The 17061-nt window shown below is 35.0% G+C and overlaps 1 protein-coding gene and 1 long non-coding RNA gene across 2 annotated transcripts in view; one reads left to right on the forward strand and one right to left on the reverse strand.

Annotated features, from left to right (window-relative positions):
* Nucleotides 1-299: 299 nt before the first annotated feature.
* Nucleotides 300-7131, forward strand: LOC120306235. The gene is made up of 2 exons (XR_005556210.1): nt 300-4252; nt 4311-7131. It is a non-coding gene; the product is annotated as an uncharacterized LOC120306235 (long non-coding RNA).
* ILRUN (inflammation and lipid regulator with UBA-like and NBR1-like domains) overlaps nt 6840-17061 on the reverse strand; it is a 44155-nt gene continuing 33933 nt past the window's right edge. Inside the window, exon 5 of the mRNA XM_039339037.1 lies at nt 6840-10698. Coding sequence (XP_039194971.1) covers nt 10663-10698 — 36 coding nt within the window. The 3' untranslated portion in view covers nt 6840-10662. The remainder of the gene's footprint in view (nt 10699-17061) is intronic.

The raw sequence follows: 17061 nt of genomic DNA on the forward strand, positions 1-17061 counted from the left end.
TCTGTTTCTTTTCTTGGAATGCTACCTTTTAATATAAACTAATTATATAGAAAGTTTTAACATTATGAATATGCATACTTTTGGATTTTATGACCAACTTAACTTAATGGTTTAGTTCTGACTTTTGATTATTGTGCTTGGATCAATTATAGAAAAAATAAAGCCTACACAAATATAAGATATAATAATCATTATTACAATGTTTTGGAAGACTATTAGTACAATTTATTAGTACAATGCATAAAGTTAGCAAGCATAACGTTTTCCATACAGAAGAATGCTTTCAGATTGGAGGCAATTTGAATTCTTACTTGGACATAATGTTAAGTAAACAGACAAGACACTTTATTTCAGACTAGTTTATTTAATAGATCAGAAATGATACATGTCACATAGTATAATGTCAAGATTTGCTTTAATCAAAAAACAAATCAGGATCAAGAGAAGAAAAAAGTGATCATGACTTGCTCATAGATTGTTCATTTCTGCCAATACCTAGAATGAATGGAACATAAACTAGCACCAAAAGATGAACAAATTATGGTTTCAAACTACTGGTAGACCTTGATGCATGATCACAACTGAGCTCAACACTTACATTGCTAAGCAAGACAGTTGTTCAATTTTGCCTCACTTTACGTTTTTTCTTGCCACAGTTGTTAAATGAATCACTGCAGGTGTTAAGTTAGTAACACAGTTATTAAGTAAATCTGGCTTCCTCATTGACTTTGCTTGTCAGAAGATCACAAAAGATAATCACATGTCCCTAAGAAATGTAAGCGACATAGATACATGCCAGTTGCCAAGTGGCCAAATTTTTGATCACGTGACCATGGGGATGCTGCCAATGGTTGTAACTGTGGAAAATGGTCCTTTTCTCAGGGTCACTGTAACTTTTAATGGCCACTAAATGAATGGTTGTAAGCCAAGGGCTACCTGTATAGTTCTTGTCCCAAATGACCATACATTTTTCTGACTTAGAATTTTTTTTTTAATATCACTCTTAAGCCAAAAACAAACCACTTGTAAATTACCTTGGATTTAGTGCATGAACTGTGCCACTGCAAATCATTTTGTATATCACCATGGCATACTTGTGTGTTCTAACCCAAAAGTAAGGATTGAAAAGCATGAAGTATTTGAATGCTGTGATTATATGTAGTTTCTACATTAAAGCATTTCAGGACACATCTGAAATCACTAAATTGCTCTGCTCAATAATGTTTCTAATTATTGTTCATTTATCCTTTATCATAGGAGCCTAGAAATCCTAGATCTAATCCTAAATCCTAGAAAATATCCCAATTGCATGTGGTAAAGCAGCCATGAAGGCTTTGGAAAAATATTTAAATGCTGTGATATGTCTATGCCTACAAAAATCAGAGTAACACAAGCAATGGTATTCTATATGATACTCTATGGAAGCAAAAGACACAGAATAGGAAGAATATTGACACCTTTGAACTATGATGTTGGAGAAGACTCCTGGGAATATTGTGGACAGCCAAGAAAACAAACCAATGAATCACTGAATAAATCAACCCAGAGTTCACTTGAGATACAAATGACCAGGCTGAAATTCTACTTTGGACAAATTATGTGGAAAATGCTCTAATGCCCGAAAAGATAGAAGGAAAGATTATTTCCAATATATGTTCATGAACTGAATGCTCTTATATATAAAAAAGTTTTTTATGTGCAGAGAACTAAAATAATACAAGTTACTTTCCCAGTTTTCTCCCAAATGTAAAGATTTTCTATGTACATATTTCATATAACTGAAAGTGATGTGGAACATCTAATATACATCATCTTCACCTATCTATACAGTATATCCTGAAATAACACAACAATACACCTTATATTTTCAGAAAATCTAAGTTGTCTTCTGGAACAAAGTCATTTAGAAGAATGGTTTTTTTTTTAATGATTCAAGTTTCCTTTTATCTGGCTTACAGAACAGGGGCTCTAGGCATTAGCAATTGGGAAAGACCCTGATATATAGTTCCCTGAGCAGGAAAAGTTGCCATTTGAGTGGAAACAGGAATTTAGTTTCTTGCTTCTACTGCAAACAATATTCACTGCACTTATTAATAAAACTTATGACAAACCTAGCTTTTGTACAATAACAAGCATTTATTATAGGAGTTGGAGTAGGATGGTGTTATTAGTAACTTCATGATCTGGGCTCCTGCGCACCAGGAAAAAAAATATAGCTAAACTATAAGATTTTCCTCTCTGTGGGTGGCATTAATCATTACATTGCCTATAGTGGAAAACTAAATGATTTTTTTCATATTTAAATTCAGTTCTTTGCACTGTTCCACTAGGTAGTTATTTGTTTTAGCCTTTTCCTGCTGCACCACACCCATGGTACAAACTATGTAAAAGTCATGGCCATTCCTTCATTTAAAACAAGACCATCATAATGATAGCACAATTTATTTGCCTGATCGAAATACTGCATAATAATGAAGGTGTGCTTTGATTGCCTGGGTCTGAACTCCTGACAGGTTGCAACCCTAAATGCAAACAATTTTGAAAGCAAACAAGTAATGTGAAGAGAAAAGGAAAATGTCACATAATCCATTCACCACACATTTCAAAGCATAGCTAGGAATTTTGTGTTCTCTAAAGCTATACTTGTTCTCTGATTAAATAGAAAAGCAAGTATTCCCCATAAGGTATCCATGAACTAAAGACCAGGAATTATGAGTTCTCTTTTGTCAACCTTTTAACTTTTAAACAGGAATTTTCATTTGATTTATGGAGAAATATGCAAACCATATAAAATTCTCACCTATCTGCACCGAGTTTTTAGGCAGTTATTTTCTTTATGTAACAATTCATCTTGTACTTGCCTGCCATGTAGTTGTTAGAGATGAAACACCTGTTAGGAAAATGAAGTGGAATTTTAATGAACAACAAATAAGGTTGAATATACAGACCCAGATCCATGTACAGGGAATTGGGATCAGAATTTCAATCCCTAAGTAATATGGTCATTAAGTGAGTCATCATGTGATCAGACCTAATTTTACCAGAGCTTTATCATAGACATTAAGTGAATCACTATGGTTGTTAATTGAATCACACGGCTGCTAAGCAAATCTGGCTTCTCCAATTGAGTTGGCCAAAAGCTGGTTGAGAGGATCACAAATTGTGCCCACGTGACCACAATGCACTGCAACCGTCATAAATACAAGACAGTTGCCAAATGGCCAAACTGCAATCATATGACTGAGGGGGTAGTGTGACGACTGTAACTTAAGAGCATGGGTTGTAAATCACTTTTTCTAAAGCCATTGCAACTTTGAATCATTGTTAAATGAATAGTTATTAAGTCAAGGACTAGCTGTATTAAGAAACATGTAAAAGTCCTATGCAGGATAAACCCGTGAGTTTGCATTACCCTACTTTTAATTTTTTTTTTAAAAAAAGATGAAACTTCTTCTAGTATTTTAAAACAAATTCATGCCCTCTTCTAATTCCTGGACCTACCCAAGACTCAAGATCAGTCCATTGTGTTTCATTAAATCCAATATACACTACAGAATCTATCTGCCTTTGTGCAAAATTTGAAATTGAATTAAGAGTAGACAATGAAAAAAATGAGACAATTCTTTTCCTTGACCACAAATTCATCTTGTTCTGATGAGAGTTCATAATTGTAGTCTCGATCATTTCACACACTGTCAATGAAATATATGTATTACCTTCAACATTCACATTCATATTTTAAAACTGTTGATTTTAAATATATGCTGAGTGGGACAACTATTCTAAAAAAAATATGCTAATACAAGAGGGATGTGTTTGGCTAGTGTACCATCAATGTTAAAATCTGTAAAGCAGTCTACAAGCAGAAAAACATATAGTAACATATAACTGAAGACTGATTTTTTTTTTTAAGAAAAAGATTAACAAGAAAATTGATCACTTTTCTGGAAATTCAACCTTTAATTTTGATGTGAGAGGTGAATCTTTTATTTACAATATGAAAATGGAAGGCATCAGTACAACAGAGACCAGAGATGGAAGGTTTGGGGCCTTAAACTTTCAGAAGCCCTACACACTGGCCCTACTCCTGTTTTGCAGGAGTAGCTTAGTAGTTCATATTGATGCTACCTATCTTCCGGGTAGCACCTCACTAGTATATTTCCCATCATCCCAGTAGGAGAGAAAGAGTTGTCATGAAAATTACGCTGCAATTAAGGTAAGAAAATGCAAAATAATAAAACCTCTTGATCATGTATTGCAGAGATGTATGACTAATTATAGTAATAATATAGTTGGAAGGAACCTTGGAGGTCTTCTAGTCCAATTTTAGTTAATTTCATCCATTTTACCCCTTTTGAAACACAGACCAATCTTGTAATAAGAAGAGAAAACATGTACTGTAAAACCCCTTTTTAATTTTAAACAGTAAAAAGTAAATAGTCAGCGCTGGCAAAGATAAATTATAAAGCTAACAAATTGAAAGGAAATTTCCAAAAGAAAATGCTCTAGGCAGGCCATAAAGTAGTGCTGGTCTTGCTACAAATGGCATTCTTGTCAAATGGGAAAAGTTGCAATTTAATGCGCACTATCTGTATGGAGGAAGTTTGCAGTACTGCAAATATCTGGCAAGCAAGCATTTTCACAAGTCAGGAAAAAAAACCCAAAAGGTAAATTGGAGAAATGAAACATAAATCAGCTTAGATGCTCTGTGGAAGTTAAGCAATATATCTAGCATATAGCAGGAAACAGGAATGTTTTCAAGATAGTGGGGTCTTTTCTCTAAAAGTTTAAAGGATGATTTTGTAAGAGTACATGCAATGTTTACTTACAAAAGTGTAACATATGGAATGCAGCAAATGGGCTTTCAAATATTGTCACACAGGCATGTACGGTGCAGTTGCTGCTGACTCTATTGAACTGTGCAAGTGGCAGTAAATACTTATTGTTTAATAACCGTCATATTCAACAGTACAAAGAGTGATTTCTGTCCTGCAGCTGGTTAGACCTTAGGTGTGCTGCTCTTGCTAATTGCCATTAGTTAGTCAGTCCTGAAGATACTATTCAAAAAATAAGAAATAATAGTTGAACCAATGAGGAGAGAAGCATAATAATCATAATAAACAGAATACAGAAATGTAGGACAAGAAATTGTACCACTGAGAAAAGAGAAGTGATAGTTTATCTTGCTTTGTACTGAGCTCATAGAGCTCATTGATCGTTGATTGTAGGTCAGCGTACTTGATTCTGAATCTCTGTCAGGAGCCAGAAACATCCAGAAACTGCACATTTATTGTGTTATACAAGTTATTAGAAATATTGGAAATATCCATTATATAAGTAATCCAATGTAGTTTATAAATTCTTGGCAAGAATAACCAAACTCAGTGATTTTACTGGTATGCTGTCCCATTTCACTGGTTTAAACTGTGTAACATCCATTATTTTTACTATAAATACAGAAGCCAAAAGCCAAACTCAACAAGATTGGAACAAAAATCTCAAACATACATACCTTTCAACTTTTAAAGTTAACATAATGCTGCTAACCTAATTAATCAGAGTCCGCTGGGGTGGACTGCTATAAATCTAATGAAATGACAATCCTGAGAATTCAGATCTCTTTTTTCCACTGAGGATTTGGAAAAATCATATTTAATTCCCCATACAGCCAATCTATCTTTATCCAAGTATCCACAAACTAATGTAAGATTAGTTTCTGTAACTAAAAAAAATTGATGCTCTGCTTCTATAGCTTCATAACAGGTCTTTTACAATGTTTAGATACTTAGAATGTAGTGTATGATAAAATTACTTCCAACATTTTTTAAATAAAAGCACTCCATAGCACTAAATGGAATTCTGTGAGACATGATCCTCTTTGAAGTAAAACAATTAGTTTTATTCATCAGAATAGGCACAGCTTTAAGGCTGTTCAGCCGGTTAAATTTCCTATTTCTTGGCCACAGAAATGGTTAGGAGGAAAAAAACCCCACATTATTTCTTTTAAAAATTTGAATAGCAAGCATATACATACATACGTTCAGAAAAGATACCTACATACATTCAAAAATAGAAGTGGGTTGCAGTCAATTGAATTTATCATGTTCTTTTTTTAAAAAAATATGCATAGATCTGTTCTAATATTGCAAATAGCTCTCATTCACAAAGTCTATCCCAACTGACCTATGAAATCCAGTCACGATGGCTGATGCTGCACAAAATTTGTACAGATGTTTAAATAGTTTACTCAGATGGAAATTATACTGCAGCTTAAACAACAGGTGACATTTTATAGCATATAAGATCTATTGAACTCCATTACTAGCTACATAGGGGAGGCAGACTGTTATGGAAGGTGTGGCCATTCATAATTCAAAGAAGTTGCTCGTCAACTTAGCTATCCCAGGAAACTTTCTACTACTCCACCCTCTCTTCTCACATCCCCCCCCCTTTTGTCCAGGCAGATGAGTATATTTCCAATAAAACACAGGGATGTTATCACATACTACTTTTATTTTCTAACATCTCTGGGGCAAAAGACATTCATAAAAATAAGGCTATGTTAAAATAATGGTTTTTGCTTTGTAGCATGCTAGTTATCATTTTATTATTTACAATTTGATTTTTAAAAAAGGCTAATGGGTGCAAAGGGAATATCCTGAAGCATATTGATACAAAACTGCACTACAATTTTCCATTAAGAACAATGAATTTTCAGATTAGTTCTGGTTTGTCTATAACTCAAGAAATGAAAATAAGAACGAAAAGTAATCACTTAAATAACGAACAGATGCTACAGCAGCAACTTCACCACCAATAAAAACTCAACAACTATACAATTGTTTTGTGTTAATTTAATCATACAAATATTCATTTATACATTAAGGAAAAAGCATCTTTGTTTTTCCCACAATGTGCTATTATAGGATTCTTCCCAGACTCAATAAAGCAACACACCATCCTGCTCTACACATGCACTCCCCCCAGAGAGAATAAAGACAGGCTGCAGTATCAATCATTCACACAAGAGAAAAAAAAAATGGAAACCTGGACATGGGACAGCGTGCATTTCTTATCCCAGTAACTTCAGCTATTCTTGCCCCTAGAAAGTTTCAAGACGGGGTTCATTTGCAACAGGGAAGGATAAGTAGTACACACTTCCAAATCTCTGGATCCACCTTACTTTGCACTTATTATTTTCTCCATATAATGGCAATAACCTAGGCCAGTCTGCTGGTACATGCTTGATACCCACCCCAGAGGACAGAGCTTATTTTCAATCAGAGGATTTGAAATGTGTCCAATTTTCCAGTGAAGAGTCTGGGTATTTTCCATTCCAGGCTGGAGTCATATTTCCAGGTACAAAAGTTGGTTGTCCACCTATTCAAATTCAACAGTTTGGCCTATAGTTAAGCTTGCATTTAAAAAAAAGGTTAAATGTTGAAAACAACTTACTATATTATAATTACTGGCATTTATTCTTTGCAGGAATCCATCATAATTTCTTCTAATCACACAAGAGAAATGAAGTGCAAGTGAACACAGACATGGATCAAGCAGGTTCAAGCTTCCTTCATGACCAAATACTATTATCACTTCAGTAGAACGGCATTAACAACTGTTTCATGAACATTCTCCTACAGATGCTATAGGAAATAAGGAGATGTGTGTATACTGTAACATTTGAAGATGATGGGAGTGTTTGCTTTGCTTTAGTTAACAACATTCTGAGAGCCATTACAACTTTCAAATATACACGGATTGCACTCTAAACACTCATGCCAATTTCAAATTTGACAGTGTGCAGAGATAGACTGAAATGACATGAAAAACTTCAATCCTCACACTATCACATTTTTCTGATAAGAGATATCTGCCTTTATTGCATATCATGCAGCAATTCTAGAAGAACAGCTTTCTCATGTTACTGAATTATGATGCTTTGTCAAGCTGAACCTTTTTAGTTCTTGCTGCCATGCAACTGTTAAAAGCTACAGCCCGTTCATTCACTGGGAATGGGAAAAAAGCAACACACAGCATAAATTTCCCTGTTGGTTCTGGGATATAAGTATTACACGGTTCTGAAAACAAGCCTTGATGTCAAGATAGATATATGCCCTTAACAGTTCAAACATGAAAGTGGTGCCTCTAACCTAATCAACATGATTTTGTCATAAGCCCAATATCATCATAAGGGGCTTTATAACTCAGGAAGTATACCCTGAGCCCTAAGATCTTACTATTTGATAAATCAGACAGAGAAATCAAAGGAAGAATAGTAAATTTAAACATCTTCCCATTTCCATCCCTGAAAGGGCCATCCCCTTATACAAAATACTCACAGATTTAATTTCATAGCTGAAGGGAGTTCATCCCTGAAGAGGAAAACAATCTTGGAAACTCAAAAGTAGTGTTTTGCTATCTTTTGCCTTTTTTATATTAGAGATTTGTTCAATTCATATGTCACTAGCACTTGAGAAAGGAGAAAATATTTGAAATTACCAAAAAGAAAAGGCAGCCAACAAGTAAGCTGTTGGCTGATAATTATCAATCTTCCTTCTGCACAGTGTTTAAAAAGGTACACAATCTTTACAATAAAAGCTGGATGTTTATGTGGGTGAAATATGTGGATAACTGTTTCAAACAAAAAGCTAAAATTGTTTGGATTTGATTAGCTACTACTTATTTTAAGATTTCCCTCATTGCTGCCAAAGAACACACTCACTCATTAACATACACACAAATATATTCCATCTAGTCACTCAATCTTTTGCTGGTCTAGCTAGAAAGGTGCTTGCCTATAACAAGGGAGAAATTAAAACAAAACAGGAGTAATGCTGTACACAATCAGTTTATACATCTTTTTTTGAATTTGGAAAATATATTGCTTGAAGTGATTAAAATAAATATTTAGAGATCCATGTTAGAAAAATGGCTGAGGAGTAATGGAAAATGCCCTTCAGTACCCATACTCCATCCTTTACCTTTTCAAGGTAAGGGCTTTTGTATTTTTGCATTGATATCTCCCAGTGTTTATGGCTGATAAATAAAATTAGGTGACAAGAAAAATATATATATATCCCTCAAAAGAGTAGTCTTTGATGGCTGACCAGTCCTAGGAAACTGCATCTTTCAATACCTGCTTCTTCAGATCTCAGTCAGTTAGACTCTGCAGGAGCTATCTATATGTTCTGGCAGGAAACAAGATTGTAGTCAAGAATATCATATATTTAAACGGCTCTTTACACCAACCTATGAAAAAAGTTAATTTAGAAGATAATACTTTTGAGTCCAGCAATAGTCTCCATTACATCCTCATCAGAATATGTTTTTATATCATTCCCTCAAACACAAAATAGGCAGTTTGGTCTTTTGAGTGAAATCAAAGAAAGGGGTATTGCATATTTTTCTCTCTTTGGCAGATGGCTGTTGGGTTCAAGTTTCTGAATTACACAGACTCCCCGCCCGCTTTTTAAAGTCTTGCAAACCTCAAGAATTTCAAGAGACCATGCTCTGTTAACTTGACAGCTTGGTCTCAGTTATATATGGCTATCATTCTCCATAGGTTGCACATAGGTAGACTTTAAACAACACTAGCTTTTCATATACAAACTAGAAAACCAGGTTTTAAAGTAGAAATTTGATAAAATAAATTACTCGAATGGCAGCTGCTGATTCCTTCTCCTACATATTCTAAGTTACTCAGTCGCTCTCAAGAAAGGAAAAAAATCAATTATCAGTCTATAGAAGAGAAGATGTGATACTCCTACATCTAAACATGCCAGGAAACAGTAATAATATGTGCTCTAACCTTCTAGAAATCAAAATTCTTCTTGGCACAAAATGGACACAGACATATAGATGTTTCAACAGTCACGGCATATTTAAGAAAATGGGAATATGGCAATTTTCTAACCTATTTAGGAAAAACTTTTAAAATCTAATATAAGCATGTACATACTTAAATCTCCACTGTCATTATAATCCTTTCTACTTTATCATCTATATGTGAATGGTGAAACTGGACTTGACCAAGTTTATCAAATGGAAAAGAACAAGCAGATGACTATTGCATAGTGCCAACAGCAAATTAAAAAGCAACTAAAAAACATTACAATTCATGGACCTGGTTATGAATCCAGCTAGAAATTAATATCACCTGACATACAAATAGCAGCTGCACCAACCAAGAAAAAGCTAAGCAAAACATCTATTTCATAGCAAGCACATCTCTATAAAAATGCACGCTGTCCCTTTTAAAAGTTGTGAAAAAAATAACATTTGCTCCGTCTACAACTGCTCTGTAGGCAAAATAACTTCTTTTAAAAAGAGATGGCTTCTCCATTTTAATCTTTTTTAAAAATTTCTTTTAGATTACCTAATTAACTGTGACAATAACTTCTAAACAAAACATTGGTGTATTTTTCTCTCTCATAGCACTGAACGGCACTCCTGAATTTCAGCATTCACACATGCATACTTTAGGGTTGTCTTTTTTCTGGAAACAACTAGTCTTAAGTTATTGTTTGTTTTCTTCTTATCCCAGATATGGAGAGTAAGAAGGAAGTTCATGATGTATCTTCTATGAGCCACAAGAACTTCCTCTCCCTCCAAAGTTCGTTCTTTGTTAAATTCTCTTCTTGAAGATACCCGTTTTTGTTTTTAAGACTGTCCAAAGGGATAAGGACCATGAAAACCCTGAAAAAGAACAAGAAAAAATAATAATTTTAGTTTGGGAAATATATTAGGCAAAGTCTACTTCATTATGTTTGAAAAATTAAATCTTAAATTTTAAAAGTCTTCCGCTACTTTACTCTTCTCAAATTTGTTTGCAGTTGTTTAATCCAGATTTCTACAACTAGATGTTTTAGGGCCAAAATTCCCAGAACTCCCAGCATGTATGTCCCTTGCCTAGTTATTTTATTCACATTTCAATAACAAATCCTAAGACTGCCAAAATATTTGATTACTATCATTTCCTTTCTAATCATAATAATCTGGTAAGTGGTCCATAGATATAGCCAAAAAATCTGTTGCATCACACTTCAGATTAGAATGTTTACTATTTACATGCTTCTGAAAATCAATAGTTTGTGTTCACAATCTCAAAAACTCTAAGTTTTTAATCATTTACACTTTTCAAAGCTGCTCGCTTATAAATATTTATGGTTTATGGCACTAAAATATTGGTATTATTAGCATAAAAAACTTGATCTTATTCCAAAAGCAACATACAATGCCCATTAGTTGTATTTGTAATGAACCAGTTTCCTTTAATATAAGTCAAAACAAAAATATTTGCTGGAAGATAAATCCTGCAGAATGTCATTAGGCTGACCAGTAGCTACAAATGCTATGAGTAAAACTGCACAGATTAGTCTCAGCATGCCACAATTTTCTACCCAGGATCTTTTCATCATCAGCCATTAATAGTCTGATAGATCATGATGCTAAAATTGTTTATTAACTTTCGATAATAGAATAATATATATTTAAGGATTAGCTCACTCTAGCAGAAAACTAAACTAAGAAATTCTTTTTAATTATTGGTTCCACAATCCATTTTTAATTATGTGCCAACAAATCAGTGTTGGCTCTTAGCAACCACACTGATAAATTTTCTCCTTGACAATCTGTCCTTAACCTGATCTTCCAGGTCTTAGGATCAATTTACGGGGCATATAATACTGAATATTTCAAATCCTCAAAGCTTTCAAATGTTCAAATGCTGAGAATGTATCTCTCTCCTGACAGTATTCTAATAGTACTGAATCTTTCTAAAGAAAAGGGCTTTAATATATAACATATATTAGAACAATACAATAAAATGTAACACATATATAACAATTATAACAAAAATAGTGGCAGCCTGCTGTCCATATTGTTGAGAGCCATACATCTGTTTTAATGGCAACACCCATGTATCTACAGGTTGCTGAACAAAATAGGATACCTGTTCACAAGCAATAAGATGAGCAAGAAAGCATCTGTTGTTTGTTAAAGGCAAAAGGAGATTTACTCAACCCCTGTTCTACCTGTCTTCAAGTATGTTTTTAAAACACAGTTCTTCTTTTAAGCAGGCTCGCTTTAGGTTGGGGGTTGTATGGCAGCTTTTAAAAACGTTCTTTCTGGGCAACTGTAGTTTTCCCCCCGGCTTTTAATTTGCAAAGCTAGCAAGAGCTATTTTTGGAGTTGGGCAGCCTAGAAATTGGATGGTGGATGGATAGACAGCTAGACAGAAACAACTTTACCAATTTTTCTCCTGATCACTTCTTTTGGAAATGACCACATCTTTCATGGTAAGTAACCTGTGAATTGCTCCCTTCAGCAGCAATGTTGAGTGCCCACAGTTTCCTCTCAAAATTCTAAATGTGCCCATTGTTTGACTTTCTCTATATTTTACAATATAATTAATGTATTTTAATAAACTATAAAGTAGCATAAAGAGCAGAATAAACAAGACAGTGGTTGCCAAAATGTAATAATAAGCAAATTCATTCATTATAGAAAATGAAGATTCAGGGTGTCTATTTACACTGAATCAGCAGACCTTCAGCATGATGCATCTACGGCCCACCTGATTTACAGAACACCAGATTATGGAGGGTGGAAGTGATCCAGAGCACTGTTGTGATTAAAGTGTTAGAATAAGATTGGGAAGACTCCTGTTCAATTCTACTCGCAACTACAGGGACTGGAACTCTCTTTTCATCCCAATCTGTTGTAAGGTAAGGATAAAATGGAGCAAAATATTCATTCACTGAATTTCTTGAGCAAGGATACAATATATTCTGAGTAGTAAATAAATGGTCTAGTGCAGACATGTCAAACTCGCGACATCACGTGACATTGCGCGACGTATCAGAGCTTTTTCCCCATTGCCAGCAATGGGGTGGGCACAACTTTGTTGCGACGCGTCCAGCCTGCAGGCCAGCAATTTGACATCCCTGGTCTAGTGGTTAAGGCACCAGGCTAGAAACCAGTTGATTGTGAATTCTAGAACTGCCTTAGATTTGAAAGCTGGCTGGGTGACCTGGAGCAGTTATTCTCTATTTCAGCTCATGATGTCAGGTTTGGGCAACAAGGTGGTTGGTCAGTTTCTGTTACAACTAATGGATAAGATCAATTTCATTTGGGGAAGGGGGATGCTTCAAATTTTTTATTAGTTTATCAAAATATAAAATAGAGAATTACAAAGAAAAGACAAAATAATGGGAAAATAAGGGAGGGGAAGGAAAAGAGAAAAATCAATTTTCAGTTGATCTGGGAAAAAAACCATTTGCAGAAAAACACTAGGAGGAAAAAAACTTCAAGGCTTTCTTGAAGAGGATCCAACTGCACTGATAACAAACGACATAAATACTATTTTAAAAAACATTATTCCCTGATTTTTGTGTGGCAAATAACTCATAATGCAAAAACATTTTCATATTTAAAATCTGATTTATAATTATCCCAGTGGTTTTCTTACTGACTCACTGATTAGATATGTTTGTTGTATAATCCTGTACAGATATTTTGTTAGGTTGGCTGAGAAATCAGGATTGCTGTCCAAACCAATTCAGCAATGCCTTTTTGTCAGCCAACTTAACATGCCAAATTTGTTCATTATATTTTATTTAATAAAATAGTCATTAATTTTGATATTATTACTATTCAAATAAAACAAACCTAATTTTTCCCTTTAACTGCAAAAATAACCTTAAACACTAAAGATGAGCACAAGAATAAAAGGATTCTGAAGTAATCTCCATTTCATGTAAGATTTACAAAACACAAAGGGTGTCCTATGTTGTTCTCCAAGTTCATTCAAGGAAATAGTTAACATGTCTTGTTCAGAATCTTCAATAGAAACTAGTTCTTGCCTCACATCAATCACTGGTGATACTATTAACTGGGAGATAACATTTTGGATTCTCTTATCCCATCTAGCTTCCTTTTAAATGTAGTTCCACACTAAAACTTAGAAAACTATATTGACTCTGTTTCGCTTTTGTTTGTCATAGAGTTTGAATAAATAAAAGAACAGGGTTTTTTGTTTTTTAAAAAGACATTTGCTTTTGATGCATGGCTGCAAAATAAAACAGAAATATCCTAACTTACAGTGATGGTAACCTCAGATAATACCACTCAATCACCTTCTTTTTGTCATCATTTCCTGGGCTGTTCCTGGTCATTGCTTCTCTAAACTACCTCGGGCTTTCTTCTGAATCACTTATGTAAACTGAACAGAAATAAACAGAGCATTTTGTACTGTGTTTTGTTCAACACACACTATGCAAATATAATGCAATAACACAAATCTCTTCCCTATAATTCATCGGTTCATTTTGCTTGAACTCTTCTCTATATGTTTCTTTTAAAAAAAGATATTGCACTCCTAATTTGTACTTCTTCAGAACACAGAAAGAAGAGGAAAACCTCTTCTACATGTATTACTACTACAGAAGTATTTATCTTTATCATAAATATAAATAATATAGTAGTTGCCTTCAGAAGAACTTCCTTAGGATTAACATTTTCTATTAACATTCAGTTTTCATGCAAACCGTATTGAAATGGCATGAAACACGTTTCTTGTTGTAGGGAACATGTGTCAAACTCGCCACACCATGTGACATGTTGCAAGGTATCGCAACTTTTTTTGCATTGCTGGAGCTGGGGTGGGCGCGGCCTCCACATGATGCAACCGGCCCATGGGCCGGCAGTTTGTCAGCCCTGTTGTATAGATTTCATTTTTTAAAATTCATGAAACAAAATGCAAGTCAGATTCATTACTACACTGGAAAAAGTGGTTTTCAGAGCCTCTGTAGTCTTTGTATTTGCATCTCCTTCATATTTTTCAAATCTTACTTCCTCAGAAACAATATAAGACTGGATATAAATGGAGTACCCATCAGGAGTGTTGATATATTACTCCCTCTCTCAGTGACACAAGTATTAAAAGCAATGGACTACTCTGTATAACCTAATGTAATTCTCTAGTCAACCATCCCTATTCCCAACCTACACAATTATGTTTATTGTAATTGTCTTCATTTGCTTGATATGATACTTTAAAAATATATTTATAAACAGAAATATAATTTATTTATTCCATAAAATAAGAGATAGCTTATTTAGAAGGAACTTGAAATCTAATAATTTTTGTTTTCATTTTTGGGATGTGTGCATTCAGAAATTTAACATTAGCTAAATATATTAAAATACAGGTAGTCCTCGAGTTATGAACACAGGAGCATGACCTTTACGGTTTCAAGTGGTGATGGCTGTTAAGTGAAACAGTCTCACCTAATGACCCTTACACCCTCTGCTCACTCTGATGCAGTTGTAAAACAAATGTGTGGATTGTTAAATGGAGCATAAGGTGCCTTGGAGTGGGGGAGGCCTCCTGTAAAACAAATGTGTGGATTGTTAAATGGAGCATAAGGTGCCTTGGAGTGGGGGAGGCTCTGGGAGGCCTCCCCCACTCCCCTGAGACGCCCTGTGGTCCTCTTCCCATCCCTCAACATCCCCACAGTTGTTGGGCCTACTTTCCCCCTCCACACTGCAGGTCCCTGCAGGCATCCTTCATATTGGGTCCCCACAGGCCTTCCCCCGCCTCATGGGTCCCCACAAGGTTTGGATATGTTCCCCATCCTGTCACCTGTTGCACATTTATTTTTTGAAGCTGGAGCTTTCTGCCACACTATGCGTTATAGAAACAAGACATGTTATTCATCCCTGGGCCATGTGGCAGTCTCCCAGAAGCGGATGCCATTTCAGTGCAACCAAAAGGAATTGTGGTCATGCTGAAAATGACAGCCACACAGCCTAGGAGGCATGCCCTTCTTCCCCAACATGAGGTCTGGAGATTATCAAAAGTGTGCAATGGGTGATGGGGTAAGGGAGCAAGCCCAAGGCCTGTGGGGACTTGGCATGGTGGATTGGAGGGAGAAAGATGGGGGCACTGCAGCAACACTGTACTGGTCATAAGTGCAAATGACTGAGGGCACTCAGTGGCCATTAATTTGAAATAGGGGTCATAAGTAGCTCCTAAGAGGTGGCATCTTTGAATGGCCACTAAGTGACCAATTTTTAAGCAAGGACTATCTGTAACAGGCTCCTTTAAAAAAATAAAAGAAAATGACTGGGCAAACCAGATCCTATAAATATGGGGGAGGCCTAGTGTTTTGTGTGTATGGTTTTTTTTCTAAGGAGACTTGCTAGTGTCTCTACTCTTGCACAAGTAGACTCGTCCTTTAGCCCAATTGTTTCACATAGATGTTATTATTTTTACTATATAAATAAAATAGATTGTATATAATATACATAAAATATATATGTCTTAAGATCTTCCATTCATATAGGAAAACATTTAATTTGATGCTCAAAAGTAATGCAATGTGAATTTGATGTTCTTTGAATAAACACATACTTTAGTTATGACGTTATCCAAGAATTTAATTAACTGAAAACACTGTAACAGACATAATTAGCTTAATTATACAGCTGAGTGAATTTATAATTTATGAGCAAACTAGTACTTTAAAAAAGCTGATATTATTGCTGAGAAATAATTTGTAAACTAATAAAGCATCTATGTTTAATTTTTAAATAATGCTATTCCTATTATCACATGTTAATATAAAAAGGCTCATTTTTTCCCCCAAACACTTGAACACAGAGTAGACAAATGCCCCATATGATTCAGTGAATTAGAACTGAGTTGTCCATCCATCATATATAAATGAGAAACATTTTGGTTTTGTGGTTAAGACATCTAGCTAGAAACTGGGAGACCGTGAGTTTTTAGGCATAAAGCCAGCTGGATAACTTTGGGCAATTCACTCTCTTTCAGCCTAGGAAGAAGGCAACCACAAACTGCTTCTAAAAAATCTTGCAAAGAAAACTGCAGGGACTAGTCCAGGCAGTCTCCAGGAGTCAAGGCTGATTTGAAGGCTCACATGCACGCAAGAACAATAGTGTAAATTTGCTCACAGCAGGTAGCAGCACCTAACTGACTTTGTCCAACTATGAAAGATGTAAACAGGATTGTTCTTGGTTAGTATTTGGTAGACC

The sequence above is a fragment of the Crotalus tigris genome, unplaced genomic scaffold (genome assembly GCF_016545835.1).
Source record: "Crotalus tigris isolate CLP2741 ecotype Arizona unplaced genomic scaffold, ASM1654583v1 scf7180000017550.10884619, whole genome shotgun sequence".
NCBI classification, from domain to species: Eukaryota; Metazoa; Chordata; class Lepidosauria; order Squamata; family Viperidae; genus Crotalus; species Crotalus tigris.